The 22939-nt window shown below is 45.2% G+C and overlaps 1 protein-coding gene across 1 annotated transcript in view; it reads left to right on the plus strand.

Moving 5' to 3' along the window:
• The window catches only part of Slc3a1 (solute carrier family 3 member 1), a 27604-nt gene continuing 4665 nt past the window's right edge, over window positions 1-22939 (plus strand). Inside the window, exons 1-7 of the mRNA XM_027417954.2 lie at window positions 1-2106; window positions 6757-6936; window positions 7073-7227; window positions 10092-10217; window positions 20189-20308; window positions 21394-21518; window positions 22606-22801. Of these exons, the coding sequence (XP_027273755.1) occupies window positions 1686-2106; window positions 6757-6936; window positions 7073-7227; window positions 10092-10217; window positions 20189-20308; window positions 21394-21518; window positions 22606-22801 (1323 nt within the window). The 5' untranslated portion in view covers window positions 1-1685. The remainder of the gene's footprint in view (window positions 2107-6756; window positions 6937-7072; window positions 7228-10091; window positions 10218-20188; window positions 20309-21393; window positions 21519-22605; window positions 22802-22939) is intronic.

The raw sequence follows: 22939 nt of genomic DNA on the forward strand, positions 1-22939 counted from the left end.
GCAGAGACAGGAGGATCTTTGTGAGTTCAAGGCCATCCAGGGTGTTACACAGAGAAACCCTGACTCTAAAAACAAAATTTAGTAGTTAATTACTCTGCATGGTCATTCTAGAGAAAACCCTGTAATGTCAGGCACCCAGGCAGCTACCCTTATTTAAGAGAAAACAGACAGTAGAGACAGAAGGAGGGGGGAACCCAGGTAAAGGTGGAAGGAGACAATTGTCTGCACAGTGTTGTCCTCTGACCTCCTTGTGGGGACATGCATCCCTCCACTCCCACCCTACACAAGATAATTATAGAATTTAAAAGCTAACTGTAAAAATAAAAGTATCTAATCAAACATCAAGTCCACAGATAGTCTCACTCCTTGAGGCTTAGGAAATCCCAGAGGCGAGCACCTCAGCCTTTTGGTGATTTCCGGAGCTTGTGAATGTGTTCTACACTTGTCAATGATTAAAGAACTGTTTAGTGCCGCTGTTAAGGACTGTTTGCTTGTAGCAATACACTTGAACTTGCAAGGCTCAGAAGTCTCCCTCCCTCCCCACAGTCTGCAAGTGCTTACAAGAATGCGAAGTCACAGCGATCAAAGGACCCAAGGTTGTGCTGAACACACGCAGAGCCTTGCATACACTTGGGCTGTCTGGAGGCAGCCTGAGCTGAGATAAAGGAGCTTCAACAACAAAGTGTCAAGGTTCCCTGTCTCCAGAGCCTCTTCTGCGGGGACCTGTAGGAAGAGAGACCTTCAAACAAAAAGTGCAGCCAGCTTCCCCTTGCAAAATTCGGATTTTTGTTTGTTTTTCGAGATAGGATTTCTCTGTGGCTTTGGAGGCTGTCTTGGAACTAGTTCTTGTAGACCAGGCTGGTCTCAAACTCACAGAGATCCACCTGCCTCTGCCTCCGGAATGCTGGGATTAAAGGCGTGTGCCACCAATGCCCAGCTTCGGGATCATTTTTTATATCTAGTTAAAGAAAATGTTCTGTTCCAAATGCTGTGAAACGGACTTAATAACATTTAGCACTAAACCCATCTTTTAAAATATCTGTCTCCGTGGTAAAGGACCTGCCTTGTACAACCACCATTGTCTATCTCCAAAACTCAACTCCGCAGGAAAAATTCTGTTGTCATTGACCCACAACTTCTACGATTCCTCCCCAAGCCTCCAGCCATCATTCTTTTCTGCTTTTATGAGTATAGGTTCCTTATAAGTGGAACCACACAGTATTTATCTTCTGATATGGTCATTTCCCGTAGCATAATGTCCCCAAGGTCCGTCCATCCTGCAGTGTATATCAGACTTCGTCCCCCCTTTCAGGTTGGATAATGTTCTCCGTTTTGCATTTTGTTTGCCCATCTCTCTGGGCCGTCTCCACCTTTTGTAGTTTTGTGAATAGCATTGCTGTAGGCAGCTGGTACTCAGACAAGCAGCATTTTATGGTGTTTGGAACCCTGCCTCTTCTCCTCAGTCTCCTCCTCCATGTATTGTTACTGTAGCTGAGTCAGCCATCCGGTGTGAAGATAATTTTTACCCCCAACCCCATTTGCCCTTTATTCCTTGGCTGGGCAAAGTCCTGCCAGGTTTATTTATAAGCCATTCAAAGCTCATTAGCAAACCACCGCGCTCAGCAAGTCAACTTTCCAACTCGGTCCCTCCCGAAAAGCACCAGGAAAAGGGGCACGAAGTAGACATGAATGAGGACAAAAGCAAAAGAGACTCCATCCAGATGAGTATGAAGGGGTGCCGGACGAACAACGGGTTTGTCCAGAATGAAGACATCCCAGAGCAGGAGCCAGGCTCCAGGGACACCCCACAGCCCAATGCTGTGAGTATCCCTGCTACAGACGAGCCCCACCCCAAGGCCCTGCGGCCCTATGCGGGGATGCCCAAGGAGGTGCTGTTCCAGTTCTCCGGCCAGGCTCGCTACCGGGTGCCCCGGGAGATCCTCTTCTGGCTCACCGTGGTGTCTGTGTTACTGCTCATTGGTGCCACCATAGTTATCATCGCCATCTCTCCAAAATGCCTTGACTGGTGGCAGGCAGGTCCCATGTACCAGATCTATCCAAGATCTTTTAAGGACAGCGACAAGGATGGGAATGGAGACCTTAAAGGTGAGTGTTCGAGCCCAGGATCAACCAGGGGAAGGTGGTTTGTGCCTCCCACGCCTAGCTTCCTGGAAGCCTTTTAGTGCCTGGGTTGTGCGGTAAGCACATTCCAGGATGGCAGGCACCCGTGCCCCTGGGCGTTATCCAGAAGCTGGCAAGTCTTGCCCTGGATGTAAGGCTGTTTGCTGAAGGCCTCGGAGCCAAAGGGTTTAATCTGATGCCCACTAAGCCAGTGCACATATTCATCTGCTCGTTGGTCCTCCTCCAATCTCTGCCGTCCTGCTACATGATGTAGCCTGTTGTCTGGCTGGAGATTATTGATAAATACATCATGTTACACAAATGTGATGACTGCAGGAGGGAAAGACTGTCTTCAAGTTTCAATCTTGAGAGATAAGAGAAGGCTAAAAGGCCAAGCAGTGTGTTAGCTGTTAACTAAATGAAGGGTTCTCTAGAGCAATAACTGGTATTAGTGGGAAAATAAAACCAAAATTTTGTGTCTCTTAATAATGTTTCATATGTGATTTCATATCCTTAAATTGAATGTTGTTTTAGGACATATTAAGACTGAAACTGTGCCAGACATTGGGAATAAACTGGAATGGTTGGTAGAGTCAAAGTCAAAATGGTTTAGGACAGCTAGTACTGTCCCACTGGCCTGTAATACCAGCCCTCAGGAGGTGGAGGAAGAAAGATTGACATGAATTCGAGGACAATCTGGGCTCCACCCCCCCAAATCAAAATGAGAAAGTGTAGGAATGGATAAAAACGAGGTGCAGTAAGAAGAAATTACTAGCAAGGAAGTTTGCTTTTTACAGATAATATGGTACAGTGTGAGAAGGGACAGTCTAATTTGTCTTTACAATGTTGTATGTTCTGACCCCCCAACTTTTCTTAATAACTAATGAAAGACTTTATTTTTATTTATTTATTTGGTACTTTCATAGCACTCTCTCCAATTTGTCCCCTCTCTCCCTCCCTCTTTCCCCACATCCTCAGTGCTGGGGATGTATCCTAGGGTTTTGCACTGTGAGACAAGCTTTCTACCAGTGACGTATTTTGGTAGCATTTTCAATCTATTGTTATTACTATTATTATTATTTTTGAGATAGGTTTTCTCTGTGTAACAGTCTTGGCTGTCCTGGAACTCACTTTGTAGACCAGGCTGGCCTCGAACTCACAGAGATCCACCTGCCTCTGCATCTTAAGTGCTGGGATCAAAGGTGTGCACCACTACCCTGTTTTGTCACTGTTTGGAGAATAGTGTATCCGCCCTCAAAAGTGAAGCTCTGAGCTACTGCCTTCATTTAGACTTTAGCTTACACCTTCACCATTCCACTGGCACCTTGGCCGCTATGGCCTCCTTGGCACTGCCTATGAGCACCTGCTGCCCCTCAGCCAGCAAGTGTTGGCAAAGTAGTATTTTGACAGCACAGAACCAGGGATACACTTCCTACCTCCTGGCCCTGCCTTCTGCTCCTAGGTGATTCCCAAGTTCCCACAAACAGAGACTTTTAGTCAGTTCTTGTGTGTTCATTTCCTTGGGGGAATAGCTGCTTCCTGTTATCTGCTAGGTTCTTGTCCTCAAGGCCAAGGATCTTGTTATTCTGGAGAAACCACCCGGGGATTGGCTTTCGTGGTTGCCTTCTGTCTCCCTACGTGTGGAGCTGGGACCCCGGTCCCTTGATGTCTCTCCATCCCCTAGTTTTCCTCTCTCCCTTCCTTGTGCTGGAACATGCACTCTGTCTGCCCACTCGTCCCCCCCCCCCCCCCCGTTATACCCAAACCCTGGCTTGCTTCTGGTTTAAATGGAAGTATTTCTGTTGCCACCGGGGAAGGCAACAGCCTGCTAGAGAGCTACAGCCTAGATCTGGCTGTTACTGGAGTCAGAGCCTGGGCCTGGGCAGCCCTAACAGGGCAGCCTTCAGGCCCATTGAAGAGTGACAGAGTGAGTCAATAGGCCACGCCAGAAGAAGTCAGTGTCCAAGGTTTCTGACCTGAAGCTTAGTTCTGAATAGAATGCGAGAGATATGCGCCACTAAGCAGTGCTGGCCAAAGGTGTGCCTGGTCTGTAACTGACTCATTCTGCAGTTCCATTATCCTTCCAGGCAAATGCTCAGAGCTATAAGAACACTCTCCCCAGGAGACAAGCTCCTCCTCTGGCTGCACCATGCTTTTCCTTCTCCCAGCACAAGGGGCGCGCGCGGGGGCCGGGTGGGGGTTGTTTTTGTAGTCTGATAACCAAAGGGTGTCTCTAGCGTGTCTTCACTTCTGCCAGGGCTCAGGGTACTCCGTGCTTTGGTCTCCTCCGCCTCCTGCTTGCTTAGTGTTACCTCTGCCGTGCTTCAGCGAGGCTCAATGGGAAACAGAAAACTACCGGCTCAAGTCTCCGCATCTGCATTTAGGACCCTGAACTAGAAGCCACAGCAGCTAGTCATCTCCAGCTTAACTTCCATAGGCCTCCCCTGCCAAGCCTGGGCTCTCCTGTGTCTTCCTGCGGAAAAGAACAAGTCACAGAGAGGCCCTCAAACGAGCCTCTCTATAGACAGCCCAAGAGACAAACACGAAGCCTGGCAAACACTGGTGCAGACCTGTCTTCTACCTCGTCATTATATTTTTGCCCAATCCGTCTTCTCCATGTATCAGGTCTCTCTGTTTGCTCAGTTATGTACTCATTTATTATGCTGAAACCCAGACATGCCCTGCACCACCCCAGCCCATGACTTTCCTCATCAGTTCCCCTGCCCCTGATGGTCAGGGCTAACACCCTGATCCATAAAGCATCTCGCACATCTCTTCTTCAGTCCTGCATCATCCCATTCCGCCTACTTTACATTGCTATAGCATCATCTCAAGGTGAAATTGATTTTGCTATAATGTTTTATTTAATCAGTGTACTTTCTGTATCAACATATCAGCATAAAATATTATTGACATATTTTAAGTTCTTTCTTTTTTGTACCGTGTCTTAAAAATCTGGTGTGTGCCTTTCCCTCGCTCCAGCACACCTCAACCCAGATGAGCCACATTGCAACTGCTCAATAGACACGTGTGGCAAATTGCTTTGGTATGGGCTAGTGCTCTCTGGATTATCTGGGATTAGATATTACTTAGTTGTTAGCACCTAGCTCAACACCTGTTGGGAAATACCTGCAATCTTTAAAGATGTAAGAATGGCTGTAGCTCAGTTGCAGAACACAGGCCTAACTCTGGGTTTGGTCTCCATCATTGCATAAACTAGTCATGATGGTACATACTTGTATGTAATCCCAGCACTGTGTGTGCTGGACATGTGCGTGGTGTGTGTGTGTGTGCTACCGGTTGCAGAGGCAGGGAGATCAGAAGTTTAAGATTATCCTGGGCTATATAGTAAGTTTGAAGCTCGCCTGGGTTACTTGAGACCCTGTCTCAAATGAGTGAGTGTGTGTGTGTGTGTGATATTACACATTTTAAAATATGTATTTGTATTAAAGGTAAAAAGTTATGCTAGGAGATTGATGCTATTCATAGGACCAGATTGTTGTCTGAATTTTACTCAAATTCATAAAATTGCTAATATTTTGACCTTTGATATAAAATGTTTATTTTAGACATATTCTGTTTACTTTTATTTTTAAAAACTTTATTTTACTTTATGTTTAGAAAAACAGTTTGCATATTAAGTAGCACTATAATAAAATGATTTGATACAGTTTTAAACAGTAGAAAAAAGGGCAAATTTTTCAGCTTATAAAATCCCTTCCCCCAACACAGGCAGTGGTGCAATGCCTTTAATCCCAGCACTCGGGAGGCAGAGGCAGGCAGATCTCTGTGAGTTCGAGGCCAGCCTGGTCTACAGAGCGAGTGCCAGGACAGGCTCCAAAACTACACAGAGAAACCCAGTCTCTAAAAACCAAAAAAGTAAATTCCTTTCCCCAAAACAAATTTTTAAAAAATGTACTTTTCCTAAGTGGGTCATTTAGACATATGCCTTCAGTGACTAACCATGTCTAATTTCTGTCTGCATATTTAGATGGTGTAAGTGTGGGTACAGTCTAACATTTAGAAAGGTTGTAAAGTGGCAGCACCTACCTTTAGTCCTAATCCCAGCACTCGGGAGGCAGAAGCAGGTGGATCTCTATGAGTTCAAGGCCACCCTGGTCTACATGGAGAGTTCCAGTCCAGCCAGAGTTACACAGTGAGAGCCTGTATCAAACAAAAATGGAGGAGGAGAGGGAAAGAAGGAAGGAAGGAAGGAAGGAAGGGAAAGAGATGAAGGAAGAAAGAAAGAGAGGAAGGGAGGGAGGGAGGGAAGAAGGGAAGGGAGGAGACCAAGAAAAGGCAATATTAGGTGATGTGGATGAATAGAATGAAAAAGGACATGTGGGTCATGAAAGAATAGCTAAAGCTACTTGTTTTTCTAGTTTCAACTCTATTATCCCCTTTTCTTTTTTCAGTTTTCTGAGTATTGAAAATAGCAAGAATCTTTTTTTTTTCTCCAATGATTAAAAACCCAATGTGTTATTCCTTTGATGCAGTGATTGTGAGAAGCAGGCTTCCTTTCTGGTGCTACTGACCGTTAGACATTTTTTTTTTATCTCCCCCTTATTTTACTTTGAATGTTTCAAATGAAAAGACCGAAGCTGTGTTTGCTCACACCCTTGTCTCTTCCCTCAGGCATCCAAGAAAAGCTGGACTACATCGCCTCTTTACACGTAAAGACTATTTGGATCAGTTCCTTTTATAAGTCGTCTCTGAAAGATTTCAGATATGGCATTGAGGACTTCCAAGAAATTGATCCTGTTTTTGGAACAATGAAAGATTTTGAGAATCTGGTCGCCGCCATCCATGACAAAGGTAAAGGAAATGGGAAGTGTGGGGGAACGGGAACTCGGGTGGACAGCATCATGCCTCCTGCTTCCCGCCTACCCATCTTACTGTCACTCTTCTCACACAGTCTGTCCCTAACATTTGAAATGCTTTTACTCATTAGGTTTAAAGTTAATCATTGACTTCATACCCAACCACACCAGCGACAAACATCCTTGGTTTCAATCGAGTAGAACACGGAGCGGGAAATACACTGATTACTACATCTGGCACAACTGCACCCATGAAAATGGTGTAACCATTCCTCCCAACAACTGGGTAAGGACAGCCGATGAGCAGACAGAAGTCAGGCAGCTCTAGACTAACTGAGCGTGAGGTGTGTGGGGCCCTTTATTGAAGGATGCATTTTAGAAATAGAAGACATTTCCAAACGGCTTTTAGGTTTTCTGACTTCATTGTTGAGCCGATTATCCTGGTCAGTGGTACTCTCATCCAGCATCCTCTTCCCCTTTGCCTTCACTTCCCATCTGGTCCAGCATAGGTTCTGGGGCTCCTGGATGGAGATAGGGAATTATAAGTCATTTTTCTTCCTACAAATTTTTCTACTTTTACCGAGCTGCAGGGCCCTTTACCTCTTTGACTCCCCCCCTACTGGGCCACATCATAAACAAACACAGTCATCACTTTCTCCTCTCCTAAACCTCGGTCCTGAGCCTCTGAACACAACCTATTGTCAACATGGCCACCTAAGCCGTTACCTTGTCTTGGGAGGTTGACTGAGTCCTGGTGACCAGCATGGTCTCGCTGTCTTTCAACTCCCTTCTGCCTGCTTCCTAGGGCTCTTAGCAGCAAATGCCACTCAGAGAGCATAGAAGCCATCATTCGTCCTACTTGCTCCTTCTGGAAGAGACCAGGTCCTTTCTGTCTAGGTGGCCAGATTTAGCAAATAAGAGCCTCAAACATGTATGTAAACATGAGTTTTAGGTGAGGTGGTGGCACATGCCTTTAATCTCAGCACTCCAGAGGTAGAAACAGGTGGTTCTCTATGAGTTTAGAGGCCAGCCTGCTCTACAGAGTGAGTTCCAGGACAGCCAAGGCTACACAAAGAAACCCTGTCTCAAAAAAATAAATAAATAAAATAAATTTAAACATGAGTTTTAGATAAGCAGTGTATAACTTTTAGTATAAAATATTGTATAGGCTAGATTCTAGATATACACACACACACACACACACACACACACATTATATTGCAAAAGGACTGAATTATCTATGGACCATTAGCTGGTCATTATTCCTGAAAATTCAGCAGCACAGCTACAATTTAACATTTACTTTGTGTTAGGTGGTAAGATTAATACAGAGATCTCCTGAAATATAAAAGACGACTGTGAGAGTTGTGTGTAAATTCCCTATTTTTTACACCAGAGACTTGAGCATCTGCTGATCTGATGGATCCTGGAACCAACCTTTCCAGTGACTCTGAGTCTGGCTCTACTAGGATAGAGTCTGTGCTGTCCCTGAAAGTCAGGTCTGCTAGGGACTTTCTAGTCCAGCAGGTGAGCTGTCTCTTGTCTTAGGCATGATCTTCCCACTCAGGCCTGTTTCTCTTTGCTTTCTTTCTAGTCATTTATTCTAGATTCTCTTGCCTCACTGGAGTCTCCCATCTTCTCACCCTGACCTTCTCTGATGGTAACTGGATATCAATTTTCAACCTAAACTTTGCACTCGGAGTTTGCACATTTCACGACTATGTGGCCTCTCTGAAGCTGCCCATCATGCATCCCATGGCAGGCCATCAGCGCATCCTGACATGTTTACTGCCTTAACCAAACCATCTCCAAATTAACCCCTGGTTAAAAGGCTATTAGTGAACATTTATTAAGCATGCTGCATGCAAGCTATCTACCTAGGGTCTTACATTCATTAATTCATCCAGTCTACCCCTCCAATTCTACGAATTAGATTTCAGTTCCTGTCTTGCACATAGGCAGAGTGAGGTCTCAGAGCTGATGAATGAAAAGACTAAGGTCTGGACACATACTCACACCTCAGACCCGCTATCTCTTGACTTTTGCTTTTGACAGTTGCTTTTTCTTTCCACCACTTTTTCCATCCTTCCATCAGCTTTTTTTCCACTTGTAGGCAAGGTTGATTTCTAATGTAAAAAGTTAACACACACTTAGAGAGGTGGCTCGGTGGCTAAGAGTACTGGCTGCTCTTCCAGAGAACCTAGGTTCTGTTCTCAGCGCCTACATTGGGCAACTTACAAATGTTTGTAATTCCAGCCCTAGGGACCTGACATCCTCTATGGTCTCCATGGCCACACACACACATGAAATCACATAAATAAAAATAACTCTTAAAAAGTTAGCACATGCAAATAGATGATGGTATGTTTCCTTGAAAGACATCAGCAGCTTCTCTCTGTGGCAATTTGTCATGGAAATGCAGATCCCATGTGACCATGTCTTCCAATTAAAAAGAAAAGGATTTAGGTGGGAAAACAACCCCCCCCCCAACCCCTCTCCCACCACCTTGTTTCCAGTTGCTCTTTATCAAGACCTGAACACATGAACGAAAGGCCTGAGATACGGTCCAAGAAACTCTCATGTTTAAGGTTGAATTGAGGCAGATTGACCAGAGATATGAGGGACAAGCCAGAGAATTTCAACATGCAGTCATGCCCCATTCCTTCTAGAAAGAAGATTTTAGTCACAGCATCAAACACCACTGAAGGCTGGTGCCTGAAGTCAGACTTACCCCCAGATGACTAGGAAGGTTTTAAGTGACTGTGTCTAATACAAACTCTTTGGGCAATCATTTTACATCTCTGACTTCATGCCCCAAGACTAATACAGGCCATCTTTCTCTACAATCTGCCTCACATACAGGGGTCTTGAGCCTGAGCAGCAGATTCAAGGAAATATGTTAGGAAGGCTTAAGTCCCTTAAGTTGGTCTTGTCCTGGAATTGAGAGCATCAGCTGCTATTGTGGTCATTGGGAATGTTGTCTACTTGACAAGTATTTCATAACCACTCCTGTGGCGCATTGAGGTAAAATCTGGGGTTCTCCCTGGAAAGACAATGCCTAGGAGCTGGGGTGGCAAGGTCACATCTTTGTGGACAAGGCCAGTGTGGGAAGGAGTGAGGTAACCTTGCCTTCTTTTCCCTGTTTGCTAGCTGAGTGTGTATGGGAACTCCAGTTGGCACTTTGATGAAGTACGAAAGCAATGTTATTTTCACCAGTTTTTGAAAGAGCAACCTGATTTAAATTTCCGAAATCCTGCTGTTCAAGAGGAAATAAAGGTGAGTATGGACACCCACACAGACTTCTCCACTGGTGGGAAGCTATGTGGTTATTTGAAACACTCCGTGTTGACTGAACATCTATGTAGGCAAAGTCACGGTGTGTCATTAAATTATCCAGTTAAGATGTCAAACTTGAATGAAAATATTGACATATGTTGGTGGCTCCTTTCTTCATCTAAACCAGAATAACGTAAATAACATGGTGGGGGGATCCTCAGCTAGAGGCAGTTGGCTGGTCTGTTGGTAGGGGTAGAGGGCTGAGAAGGTGAGAGGGAGTGAGAGGGTGTGGAGGGGGGGTGTTGAAAATGCAGGCTTTGGGAGCTGGTTCCTGCATGAGCAGTGAACCTTCTGGGTGAATTGTTCCGCTTTTTCTGGCCTCAGATCCTTGACCTATGAAACATAGTTGGTAGTGATATTGTGTTTGTTCACTAGACGGGATGAGATAATCCATGCATGGCACTTTTATGTTTACTCAGTAAACACTGGCCTCTTTCACACTCTGTGCCAGTCTCTATCCTGAGCATTGAGAATTTGACTGGGGTGGGGTGGGGTGGGGAGCCCATCCCTCAGCCATTCTCTGGAACACTAAGGGGACAATGACATCAATTCATGCATGGTACTGATTAGGAAAGGCATTGGTATACCAGGGAGAGCTTGTTCTTCCAAAGAAGGGGAACGCTTGGGACAGATACTGCTGAGATAAGAAATGGAGCAGGAGAGTTCCAGTTGTGTGTTAGTGTGTGTGTGCGTGCACGTATGTTCGTGTAAAATCCTCAAGTTCAATTTTAAATTTTAGATAATGAATAATGCAATTTGGCAGATATTTCTATTTTAAAAAAATCGTCTTTGTTACTTGAAATTAAAATTTAACTTGGTGTCCTGAGTGTTAACTGGCAGCCCCACTTGTGATCTGGCGAGACTGAAGGGTGAGAGGCACTGATCCAGAAGTAAGAGGTGAGGCTAGTCGGATCGGCAAGGCACATGCTGTGCACATCACTGAAGGTCCCTCTATGGGATGGGAAGGTTCCTGTGGTCACCTCAGCGGACTCCCACCAGAGTGATCCTAAATCTCAGCTCAGGGATTAGACCTGTGTTCCCACTCTTGATACTGCCGTGGGTGGAGTGGGTGGGAATTCAGGGGAGCTGGTAGGGAGGAGACAGGACAGAACAGAGAGCTGTAGGCAACTCTAGCAGAAAATCAACTGACCATAAAAACTTAGGTCATTTCTGGACCCTGAATTCTGTCCCATTCTTCTATCTATTGTTTTCTATGACAGGACCACCGTCTGGTTACTGTAGCTTTGTAGTAAGTTGTGAAAGCAAGAAGGGTGAGTCTGCCTGGCATGGCGATGCTCTGCCTTTAATCCCAGCACTCAGGAGGTGTAGGCAGGAGGATCTCTGTGAATTCAAAGGCAGCCTGGTTTCCAGAAGTTCCAGGACAGCCAGGGCTACACAGAGAAACCCTGTCTAATAAGCAAACAAACAAGCATGAGTTCAACTTTGTTTTGGATATTGTGTGACTGTTCTGAGTCCTTTGCTTTTCCATATGAATGTTTATAGCAGCATCTCAACTGTGCAAAGAAGCCAGATGGCATTTCAATAAAACTACACCAAGTCTGTATCACGTTTTGAGGAGTATTGACATCTTCATATTAAACCTTCCAATCTATGAACATGGTATGCCTTTCCATTTGTTTAAGTGCCCTCCAGTTTCTTCCTACAATGTTTTATAATTTCAGAAAAAAAAGGCCCTGACTTTTGTTTTCTCTCCCCTTCTCCCTCCTTCCTTCCCCTCCTTGCTTTCTCTTTCTTTTCTTTCTTCATTCTTTCTAGTTTTTCTCATTCTAGACAAGTCCTTTACCACTGAGCTACACCCTACCCCCAGCCTTCTGCATTTCATTTTAGATATTTATTCCTGTGGTCTCCTTAGGCTTAAGACCATTTTTACATGTGTGAGGTCTCAATGAATTGCTAAGGAGTCTATTCTAGAAGCAGGCATCTTATTTCAGTGAGGTTAGGAGGCCATAGTTACAGTCAGAAGACTAAGGGTTAGGTTTGATCTTGGTGTGAATGAACTCTTTTGACAGCTATAACATGTGTCTTTCTTCCAAACACCCTCTCCTAATCCACAGCTAATATGCTACACACATCATCAGATAAGACCACCATCTCCTAGCCCAGTCAACACATCACACATACCACCAGAGGAGACCGCCCTCTCCTAGCCCACAGCCAATATGTTACACACACACCACCAGATGAGACCACCATCTCTTAGCCCACAGCCCACACATCAAAGTTCACTGATATATATCCCTCGCCACTGCCCATACTTATTAGTCACTTACTATATGACAAGTAATTTACTGAGCTCTGTTGATGCTCTTAAGGTATCATAGAAAAGGCGCCTTCGGGTGTTTCTTGGGAGACAGGAATAGGTCCAAACCTACATTTGGGGGCTGGAGTTCACCATCCCGGGTCCTGTGTTGAGATACCATTTCTCTGTGTGCTTCTCTTTACTTGCAGTTTCCAGTTAGAAATTCGTAAATATGTCAAGCAGTCAGCTGAACAGGTTGTGGACTCTCCCGGCCTTTGTAGTGAGAGATGGATGGTCTGGAGATATTTAAACAAGTGTTGCATATTTTGCCACATTGTGCTGGTGGATACATTAATGATTCTTTGACTAACTTCTCTTGCAAGCATCCAGGTGGTGGGATCTGTGAATACAATTCTTACTAAGAAGTCCCCTGGAATGAAAGTCCCCCTGTCTTGGCCATTGCTACCTTACCCAAAGGGTAACCATTATTTGGAAGGCGAGTAAAGATTCACTATTAAGAGTAAATAAGAAATGCCGAGAGGCTGAGATGAGGGAGGCTCCTGGCCCGGACCTTTCTCCGAGGTCTCTTCCAACGGCCTCCTGCTCCCCCTACCCGCAGCGCTTATCTGCATGGTTGAGCTGAGTGGGTTAATAATTTGCAGCTTAGATGGTTGGCAGTGAGGAGGTATCTGGTAGCAACTTGAACTTCTGGAGCTTGAGCCTTCTCCCCTGGCTGCCATCAGCTTTCAGCTACCGCCCCCATACTTGCCCCCATAGTGGACTTGTATACAGGGGAGGGCTCTTCCTACTTGGTCTCTTCCCTTCCGGGAACTCACTGTCTGCGTGCTTTCCCCTGGAGATGTTAGAAGGCCCAAGAGGCTCTGGTGACTTAGATAGTAGTGTTTTGTACACTTCCAGTCTGCTTTCTACCTGCCTTCCAAGTCAACCCCATCCCCCTTTTTGATGGACGGGGAACCAGAGCAGGGTACAGTGACCTGGTGGGATAGTCAGGATGTTTAGTAAGAAACTCCTGGTTGTCTAGCCGCTGTCTGGGCTCAGAATGATCTTGGACACATTATATGGGAAGGCTGAGCGCTGGAGCAGGAAATGGCTCTTAGCCGGAGATGAGAAGCCAAGAGTCACTCCCAGCTCAACATTAGAACCTATAGCTAAATGTGGACTCTGCTCAGCCCATAGCAAGCACGGGACTGCTGGAGACAGACACCACAATTCAAAATACAGTTAACTCACAACCTGCTTTAAAGCCAGCCCCGCGGCTTATCAATAATGATTGTGTAACATTACACTCTTGTGTGCCAGACACTTCATTCTCCGTATGCATTCATCTGGTGGTGTGTGTGTGATGTGTGGGCCATGGGCTAGGAGATGGTGGTCTCCTCTGGTGGTGTGTGTGATGTGTGGGCTGTGGGCTAAGAGATGGTGGTCTCATCTGGTGGTGTGTGTGTAACATATTGGCTGTGGGCTAGGAGATGGTGGTCTTATCTGATGATGTGTGTAGCATATTAGCTGTGGATTAGGAGAGGGTGTTTGGAAGAAAGACACATGTTATAGCTGTCAAGGTATTGTGTTATAGAGAAGAGGTAGGCAACAGAAGAGAAACCACAGCAAAGCGTGCTGATTGTCATGGCAGAAGAAAGTCAGCAAGCAGATACCGAAGCTGTCCAGACGTGGAGCAGGTAAGGTTGGGGCAGGAGGTTGCAAGAAGGCAGTGATGCTCAGAGATGGAATAGGCCATATGAAGAGACAGTTCAGGGTGTGTGTGTGTGTGGGGGGGGCGTTGGTTCAAGCAGAGGAAAAGCTCGAATCATGTACTTTTGAGGTGCTGGCAGTTAACTTGTATGGCTAGGGTGTGATGTACATGGCAGGACACGTGACTCAATGAGACCCAGGGATCAAGTTGTGAGCAACCCCAAAAGTCCTGGCAAAAGCCCGTGAGTCTAAATTTCAGATAGGGAAATGGTTCTGGTTTGCATTTTTAATCAGTCTGGTTTTAGAGAAGGGATGGGAAGAGAGCAGTTTCAGAGGCTGAATTCAAAGCACAGCCACCTGGAAAGGAATCCAGCCGCCTTGGGGCTGCAAAGCGGGGAGGGGTGGCAGAGGTAGAGAGGTGGCCAGAGAACTCACCAGGATTTCAAGAGGAGTCTAGTAGGACCCAGGTTGCAGACTGGAACCCTGGGTTGGGAGGGTGTTGCTCTGAAATGGAAGATGAAAAGAGAGAGGCCGTGTTGGCTCTGCACATTGGGAGGTCTCTGGGAGACACCCAAGTGTCCAGTGAATACGATATCTTAGGACACAGGTATCAGGGGAAGGTGAGCTTTATCAGTGATAAAGACGTAGGATTTGTTGACAAATGCATTGACAGATAACAATGACAGAAGCAGGCCGGCTGAGAAGAACAAGGGAATGGATTGTTTTAACTTGATAGTGAGGCCTAGGTGTGGGCAGACCCTCCAATTAAAAAGAAAGAAATAAGCCGGGCGGTGGTGGCACAAACCTTTAGTCCTTTAACTAGGGAGGCACAGGCAGGCGGATCTCTGTGAGTTCAAGGCCGAGGCTACACAGAAACCCTGTCTTGGAAAAAAAAAAAAAAAAAACGAAACAAAAAAACAAATAGAAAATGGAGGGCACAAGTGAGATGTCTCAGTAGGTAGAAGTGCTTGCCAAGAGACTTGAGTTCTATTCCCAAGGACCCATGTAAGGGTGAGAAGACGGAACTGACCCCACACAAAGTTGTCCCCTGACCTACACTGCCATGTTGTGGCATGCACATGCCCTCCCCACAATCACTCGGGAATGGAGCCAGCGCAGAAGGTAAGGGGTGCACACGGCTCCAATTTTAGCTCTGTCGCCTACTGAGCTTATGACCTTGGCTCAGGTGCTCCATCTCTCATCTGTTCCTAATTCATAGAATAGGAACAGTAATGGTGCCCTGCTAGTGGGATTTGAAGGTAAAATGAATTAAACTCTTTAAAGCATTTAGAATAGTGGTACTGTGTGTGTGTGTGTGTGTGTGTGTGTGTGTGTGTGTGTGTGTGTGTGTGTGTACCTTTTAAGATAATCAATAATGGATATTGTTAGAAATAAATGACTAATCACAACGATGGGACCTCTTAAAGATCCCATAAACCAAGTGAGATATTAAGAGCTAAGTAGAGCGTCTGGAGAGATGCCTCGAGGTTAAGAGCACTGGCTGCTCTTCCAGAGGACCCGGGTTCAATTCCCAGCACCTGCAGGGCAGCTCACAGCTGTCTGTAACTCCAGTTCCAGGGGCTCTAACACCCCTCACATAGCACACATACACACCAAACACCAATGCACATAAAATAAGTAAATTTAAAAAAGAGCTAAGTAGAGATTGGTCACTAGTGTTCACAAAGCAAGGAGGTTGAGGTGCATGTACAGATGTACAGACGTATACAGGTGGGGATGTATAGACGTATACAGGTGGAGATGTATAGACGTATGCAGATGGGGATGTATAGACGTATGCAGGTGGAGATGGATGTATAGACGTATGCAGATGGGGATGTATAGACGTATGCAGGTGGAGATGGATGTATAGACGTATGCAGGTGTGCTGGGAGGAATACTCCATTTGTCCTCCCAGAGCTGCTGAAAAGGGGGAGCTGTTCTCACTCTGGGGAAGGGTTTCAGTTCCTATAGAGGCTGTGGTGCAGGTATCTCAATTGCAGAGCTGCAGGACTGGTTTCCAAACCATCAGGTTCTAGAACCTCTCATCCCCATTTTCTTGCTCCCTGGGGACTCAGAAGATTTTCCCTGTTTTTCTGGGTAGCTGTAGGGAGCTTTTGTTTCTCTTGCCTGTAACCAGAGGATGTTGTTTTTCCTGTACTTGTGAAAAGTCTCCTTTATCATTCCTTCCTGAGAGAGACTCCTGAAGCTAATGTCATTTCAGGGGAGATGTAGGATGTCTGTAGGCTGCATGTATGTGTTACTTTTATCGGTTGATGAGTGAGCTGCTCAACCAATGGCCAAGCAGAATAGACCTAGGCAGGAATTCCAAACAAAGAGAAGGAAGGTGGGGTTAAGGAGACACCATGTAGCCGCTGGGGAAGCAAGATACCAGGGCATCACCGGTAAGCTACAACCACATTTTGGTACACAGATTAATAGAGATGGGTTAATATTTTAAGAGAGAGCTAACCAGTAAGAAGCCTAAGCCCTTGGCCAAACAGTTGTAACTGATATTAAGCCTCAGAGTGGTTATTTAGTAAGAGGCATCAGGGTCTGGGTGGGTAGAGAGAAAACGGTCCACTAGGATGGGACTAGGCGAAAACGTCCCCCTCTACATAAGGGGACATGCTATGTGTCATCACATAGAAGAGTAGAGCCACAGGGCTAGAGATATGGCTCAATGGCTGTTATTCTAGAGGTCCTGAGTTCAATTCCCAGCACTCACATGGAAGCTCACAACTGTATGTTACTGTAGTTCCATGGGATCTGATGCCCTTTTCTGGTGTGTAGACATATATACAGACAAAACACATATGTAAAATATGTAAATAAATCTAAAAACAAAAAAAGCAGAGCCCCTGTATTTCCCACACTTGACTATTTAGGTAAATGGTTCCAGTTTAACTATCTTTAAAAAAAAAAAAAAAGCCTTCAATGTTAGCTAGGGGAATGTAGTAAGTTCTAGGTGAGCCTGGAATACAGAGTGAGACCTAATCCCCCAAACCAACCAGCCAACCAACCAACAGTGAAACAAATAAGCAAACACTCCCACCCAGGCCAGCCCCCTTGGTCTGGATGTCATGATTGTTGACTCAATGCTCAGCGTGGCCGTGTGTTAGAAGAGAAAAAATGTCCACTGGGAAATCAGGACAGTGTGGTATCATGGTTGGCTAAGAGTCAAGGGCACAGTGTACGGTCTCCAGAGTCCCCAAGTCTGTATCACCAGACCAGATGGAACCAGGCACTGTGCCCATTTTCATATCCACTGCCTGGAGAGCTTAACTGGAACGAGAGGAAGTTAAGGATTAAACTCAGGAGCCCTCTTCTCTCATTTGGTTGAGAGAACAAGTAACATGAAGGAAGTGCTTCTTAAGATCAAACTTTGGGTTATATGGTTAAAACTTCAGCTTTTAAAATGTTTCATCAGGGAGCTGGAGAGATGGCTCAGCAGTTAGGAGCACAGGCTGCTCTTCCAGAGGTTCTGAGTTCAATTCCCAGCAACCACATGGTGGTTCACAAGCATCTGTAATGATATCTGGTGCCCTCTTCTGGCGTGCAAGCAAACATGCAGACAGAACACTGTATAAGTTTAAAAAAAAAAAAATGTGTCATCAGGTCTGGGTGTGTTGCTCAGTGGCTGTGAGCACTTTCCTAACAGCCCCAGAGTCCAGGGCTCCATCTGTGACACTTCAAACAAACATACTCAAAACCATTGCATGAAGCAAGGACACAAAGTATGATACAGGGGTTCCAGGGCACTCAGTTCTCATTCTGTTTCTTTTTTTTTTTTTTAAGATTTTTTTTTTTTTTAATTTCTTCTTATGTCTCTGTGTGGGTATATGCACTGGAGGGAAGGTTCCCCTGGAGGCCAAGAGGTCCTTGGAGCTGGATTGCAGGCAGTTGTGACCCTCCTGACACGGGCGCTGGAAACTCAATTCAGGCCCTTGGCAAGAGCAGTATGCGCTCATAACTGTGGAGCCATTTCTCCTGCCCACAGTTTTCACTCTTCGGTGGAGGTTAATATTTAGCCTTGCTGAGGTTCTGAAGTGAAGGAGGAGCTCATGAGGAAAGTAAGTAGCTGTATTCTAGAAAATCAACACTCACATGTTTAATGCTTACAGTAACGTGAAGGACCGTGTTCACCCACACCTTGTCAGAAGTTGCTTGGGTGGTTTACAGGTTTTGTGCTCTGACTTGACCAGTGTTCATGTTTTCAAGACAAAGCACCAAGTGGGGCTGAACCTAGGTGAGGAGGCATCTGATGCTTGTAAAAGTCGGGGGCTTCTCAGTGAGTGTACAAAAGTGAGGGGTGTTCAGGGCAACAGTGCAGCACCATCTAGTGAGTTGGTCCAGAACCTTCAGGGAGCCCATTCCACAAACCAGGGGCCTTCGTGTGCCCAGCAGGTTTTTTGTGTGTGGCGTCTCTCTGTTGAGTTCCTCAACCCAGGCACTAGCTAACCAATGGCACCTCCAGCTCTTCGGGGCATTCTCCTCATCTGTAGACTCCATGAAGCCAGAGCACACATGGAACTGCTTCGATGTTTTGACTTCTCACATCCAAAGAAGATTTGGCTGCTTTTGCCATCATTGTCCATCCTGTTACACCATCTTTGAACCAGTCCCCATTTACCCTCTTTGGATTTGCCTATTGTGGACATTTTATCTATCTATCTATCTATCTATCTATCTATCTATCTATCTATCTATTTATTTTTTTTCAAGACAGGGTTTCTCTGTGTAGCTTTGGAGTCCACCCTGGAACTCACTCTGTAGACCAGGCTGGTCTCGAACTCACAAAGATCTACCTGCCTCTGCCTCCCCAGTGCAGGGATTAAAGGCGTGTGCCACCACTGCCTCACTAATATTTGTTTGTTTATTTATTTATTCAGTGTATGTGTGTGTGTGTGTGTGTGTGTGTGTCCAGAAGTCAGAATCTCCTGGAATTGGAGCTACAGATGGTTGTGAACTGCTATTTGGGTGTTAGGAATCAAATTTGGGTCCTCTGGAAGATCAGTCAGTTTTCTTAACCATTGAGCCATCTCTCCAGCCACACGGACATTTTATATAAAGGAAACAACTCAATATTTATTCCTTGTCTTTATCAAAATGCTTTTAAGATTCAGGTATGTCCCAGAATGCATCAGAACTTCCTTCTTATCTGTGAACAGGTAATATTCATCATATGGATGGATTTACCATCAGGAATAGTTTAAACTTAAGAGCCCTGCTACCCTGAACATTCAAGTTTTCGTTTAGATATAAATTTTCATTTCTTTTGGGTATGTATCTAAGTATGGAATTACTAGTTTAAGTCAACTTTATGTTTAATTTTTAAAATCAGGTTACAGTATTTTCTGCTTGAAATCTTCCAGGACTTTCCACCTATCCTTCCTAGTTCCAAGTTTTTGCCATTGCCTGTAAAGCTAGATAGACATGGCAAGTCCAACTTCTGTTACTTCCCCTTTTGTCTATACTTCCTTGGGTATGTTATCTTCTGTTTAAAAATCATTATTTAAGTATTTATTTTGTTTTTTTTTTCAAGACACGGATTCTATGTGTAGTCCTTGCTGTCCTGGAACTCACTCTGTAGACCAGGCTGGTCTACACTCACAGAGATCTGTCTGCCTCTGCCTCCTGAGTATTGGGTTTAAAAGTGTCCACCACCACTGCCTGGCAGATACCCCTTTTTAAATTTTTTAAAATTGTCTAGGGAACCTGACTTCATTTCCGTATCTGTTCTCTGCCTGGGATGCTTTTTCAACAAACCCAGCATCTGGAACTGAGAGAACCACTTATGGAATGAGAGAGTGAAGTTATGTATGTGATATGTTTTGTATGTAGGAGCCATTTTGATGGTCACCCACACACAGAGTCTCTCTAATGTTCTGACTAGAGTTTGTAGTTGATGTAACCAAGTGCTTTTCTTCTCCATGTCCAGGAAATAATACAGTTTTGGCTCTCGAAGGGTGTTGATGGCTTTAGTTTTGATGCGGTTAAATTTCTTCTGGAAGCAAAGGACCTGAGAAACGAAATCCAAGTAAATACATCCCAAATTCCGGTAAGGTCTTATTTGAAACTTCTTTTTTCTTTGCTTCACCTGGAAATGTCATAGAATGTTTCTGTTTTTAAAATTTAAAATTTATGATATTTTAAAAAGTGTGTGTATGTGTGTGTTTGTGTGTGTGGGTGTGTGCAAGTGAGTGCAGATGCCCACAAAAGCTAGAGGAGGGTGCTGGATTGCCTTGGGGCTCACTAGATGGGTATCTGGAACTAAACATGTCCTCCAAAAGAGCAGTGAACTCACAGTCTTCCCCTGTGAGCGGCTCCTCCAGTCCTGTATCTTGTAGTCTAAGATGCCAGCTACAAGGATGAGCTGCCTACAGTAAGAACTCTGAAGTATGGCCTTTTAAAATTTTTTTTCGAGATAGGGTTTCTCTGTGGCTTTGGAGGCTATCCTGGAACTAGCTCATGTAGATCAGGATGGTCTTGAACTCACAGAGATCCACCTGCCTCTGCCTCCCGAGTGCTGGGATTAAAGGTGTGCGCCACCAACGCCCTGGTTTTTAAAGTTACACACCATTCAAGGGGCTGGAGAGATGGCTCAAAGCTTGAGAGCATTGGCTGCTCTTCCAGAGGTCCTGAGTTCGGTTCCCAGCAACCATATGGTGGCTCACAGCCATCTACAATGTGATCTGGTGCCTTCTGGTGTGCAGGGATATATGCAGGCAGAACACTGTATACACAATAATAAATAAATCTTTTTTTTTTAAGTTACCGATTTAAGAGCCCCTGCAGAGCTGGGCGTTGGTGGCGCATACCTTTAATCCCAGCACTCAGGAGGCAGAGGCAGGTGGATCTCTGTGAATTTGAGCCAGCCTGGTCTACAGAGCGAGTTCCAGGGCAGTCTCCAAAGCTACAGAGAAACCCTGTCTCGAACCCCCCCCCTTCAAAAAAGAAGAGCCCCTGCAGTACTATGGGTTGTGAGTATCTGCCATGCACAAGCCTCTTGTGCACCGAGGTTTCTAGGACTAACATTGAGCAAACACCGCCTTAGTTTAACCCATCTGATCAGACCATCTGAACTTACATGGAGCCCTGGTGCATGGTGAAATGATGCTAACCATGCTGTCCTGTTTTCCTAAGGACACGGTCACCCACTATTCAGAGCTCTACCACGACTTCACTACTACTCAAGTGGGAATGCATGACATTGTCCGGGACTTCAGACAGACCATGGATCAGTACAGCAGGGAGCCTGGCAGATACCGGTAACCACAGGCTGAAGTTATATTCTAAAAAACCTGCATAACTATAATTGCATTTTATTATTATTATTATTCGTGTGTGTATGTGTGTGTGTGTGTGTGTGTGATGTGTGTGTAAGGGCATGGGTGTCATGGAACACAAATGGAGGTCACAGAGTAACCCTGTGGTTCTCTGTCTGTGTATGAGTTCCAGGGATTGAACACAGGTCACCAGGCTTGCATGGCGCTTTCTGAACCATGTTATGTTCCTACCTTTAAAATTCTTTTTAAAATTAGGGTTGGAGAGATGGCTCAGTGGTTAAGAACACTAGTTGGTCTTCACTAGGTCCTGAGTTGGATTCCCAGCAACCATATGATGGCTCACAACCATCTGTAATGAGATTTGGTTCTCTCTTCTGGCCTGAAGGCACACATGCAGACAGAACACTGTACACATAATAAATAAATCTTTAAAAAATTTTTAAATTAAATTTAACTTACATAATTATAATTTAGAACTAGATTATGTCAGGGTATGCAATAATCTCTCATGATGCTTATCTTTGTGATTTTCAGTCTCCTCTTTTGTAGAGTGTTAAAGATAAAATTAATTTGAAAGAATATATCAGTTAGGTGTTAGATGTGAGTCAAACTGAAAAAGTATAACAACAGGTTTATTTGAGCAAAGGAACTCCTGGGCAGCTCCTCCAGTCCCAGAGCTGGAGGTCAGAGAAGCTGCACACCTGAACTAAAGCAGGGAGATTGTATAGGTTGTGGATGAGGGGTGATGACATGTCCATCACAAGCTGGGTTTGTGGCCAAGTATGGTCAACATTTGGGCATTTTGTAGGCACCAAGAATTTGGAACTGGGCTTTTGGCATCTTTCCTTTGTTTGGAGACTCTCTGAGTGGGTGGGGTTTGGAGAGAGAGAGAGAGAGAGAGAGAGAGAGAGAGAGAGAGAGAGAGAGAGAGAGAGAGAGAGAGAGAGAGAGAGAGAGACAGAGACAGAGAGACAGAGAGAGAGGGGGGTGGTAGGGCTTTCTCCATCATGCAGGGATGAGCTGGAGGTTCCAACTGAACAAAGACAACAAAGTTTGCCAACTCTTCTAGGTTCATGGGGACAGAAGCCTCAGCAGAGAGCATTGAGAGGACCATGATGTACTATGGCTTGCCATTTATTCAGGAAGCTGATTTTCCTTTCAACAATTACTTTGCCACACTGGACAGCCTTTCTGGACACACTGTATATGAAGTCATCATATCCTGGATGGAGAACATGCCAGAAGGGAAGTGGCCTAATTGGATGGTAAGCCCTCATGCACAGCACACAGGGATCTGTTGTACTTGCTGGATGGTCACCTCTAAGGTGAGGAGTGTCTTTGTCCCTAGGTGACCTTACCCAGGGTTAGTGGTTAAGTCTGTCCAAGCTTCTGACAAGGGCTAT

Source organism: Cricetulus griseus, chromosome 5 (assembly GCF_003668045.3).
Source record: "Cricetulus griseus strain 17A/GY chromosome 5, alternate assembly CriGri-PICRH-1.0, whole genome shotgun sequence".
Lineage (NCBI taxonomy): Eukaryota > Metazoa > Chordata > Mammalia > Rodentia > Cricetidae > Cricetulus > Cricetulus griseus.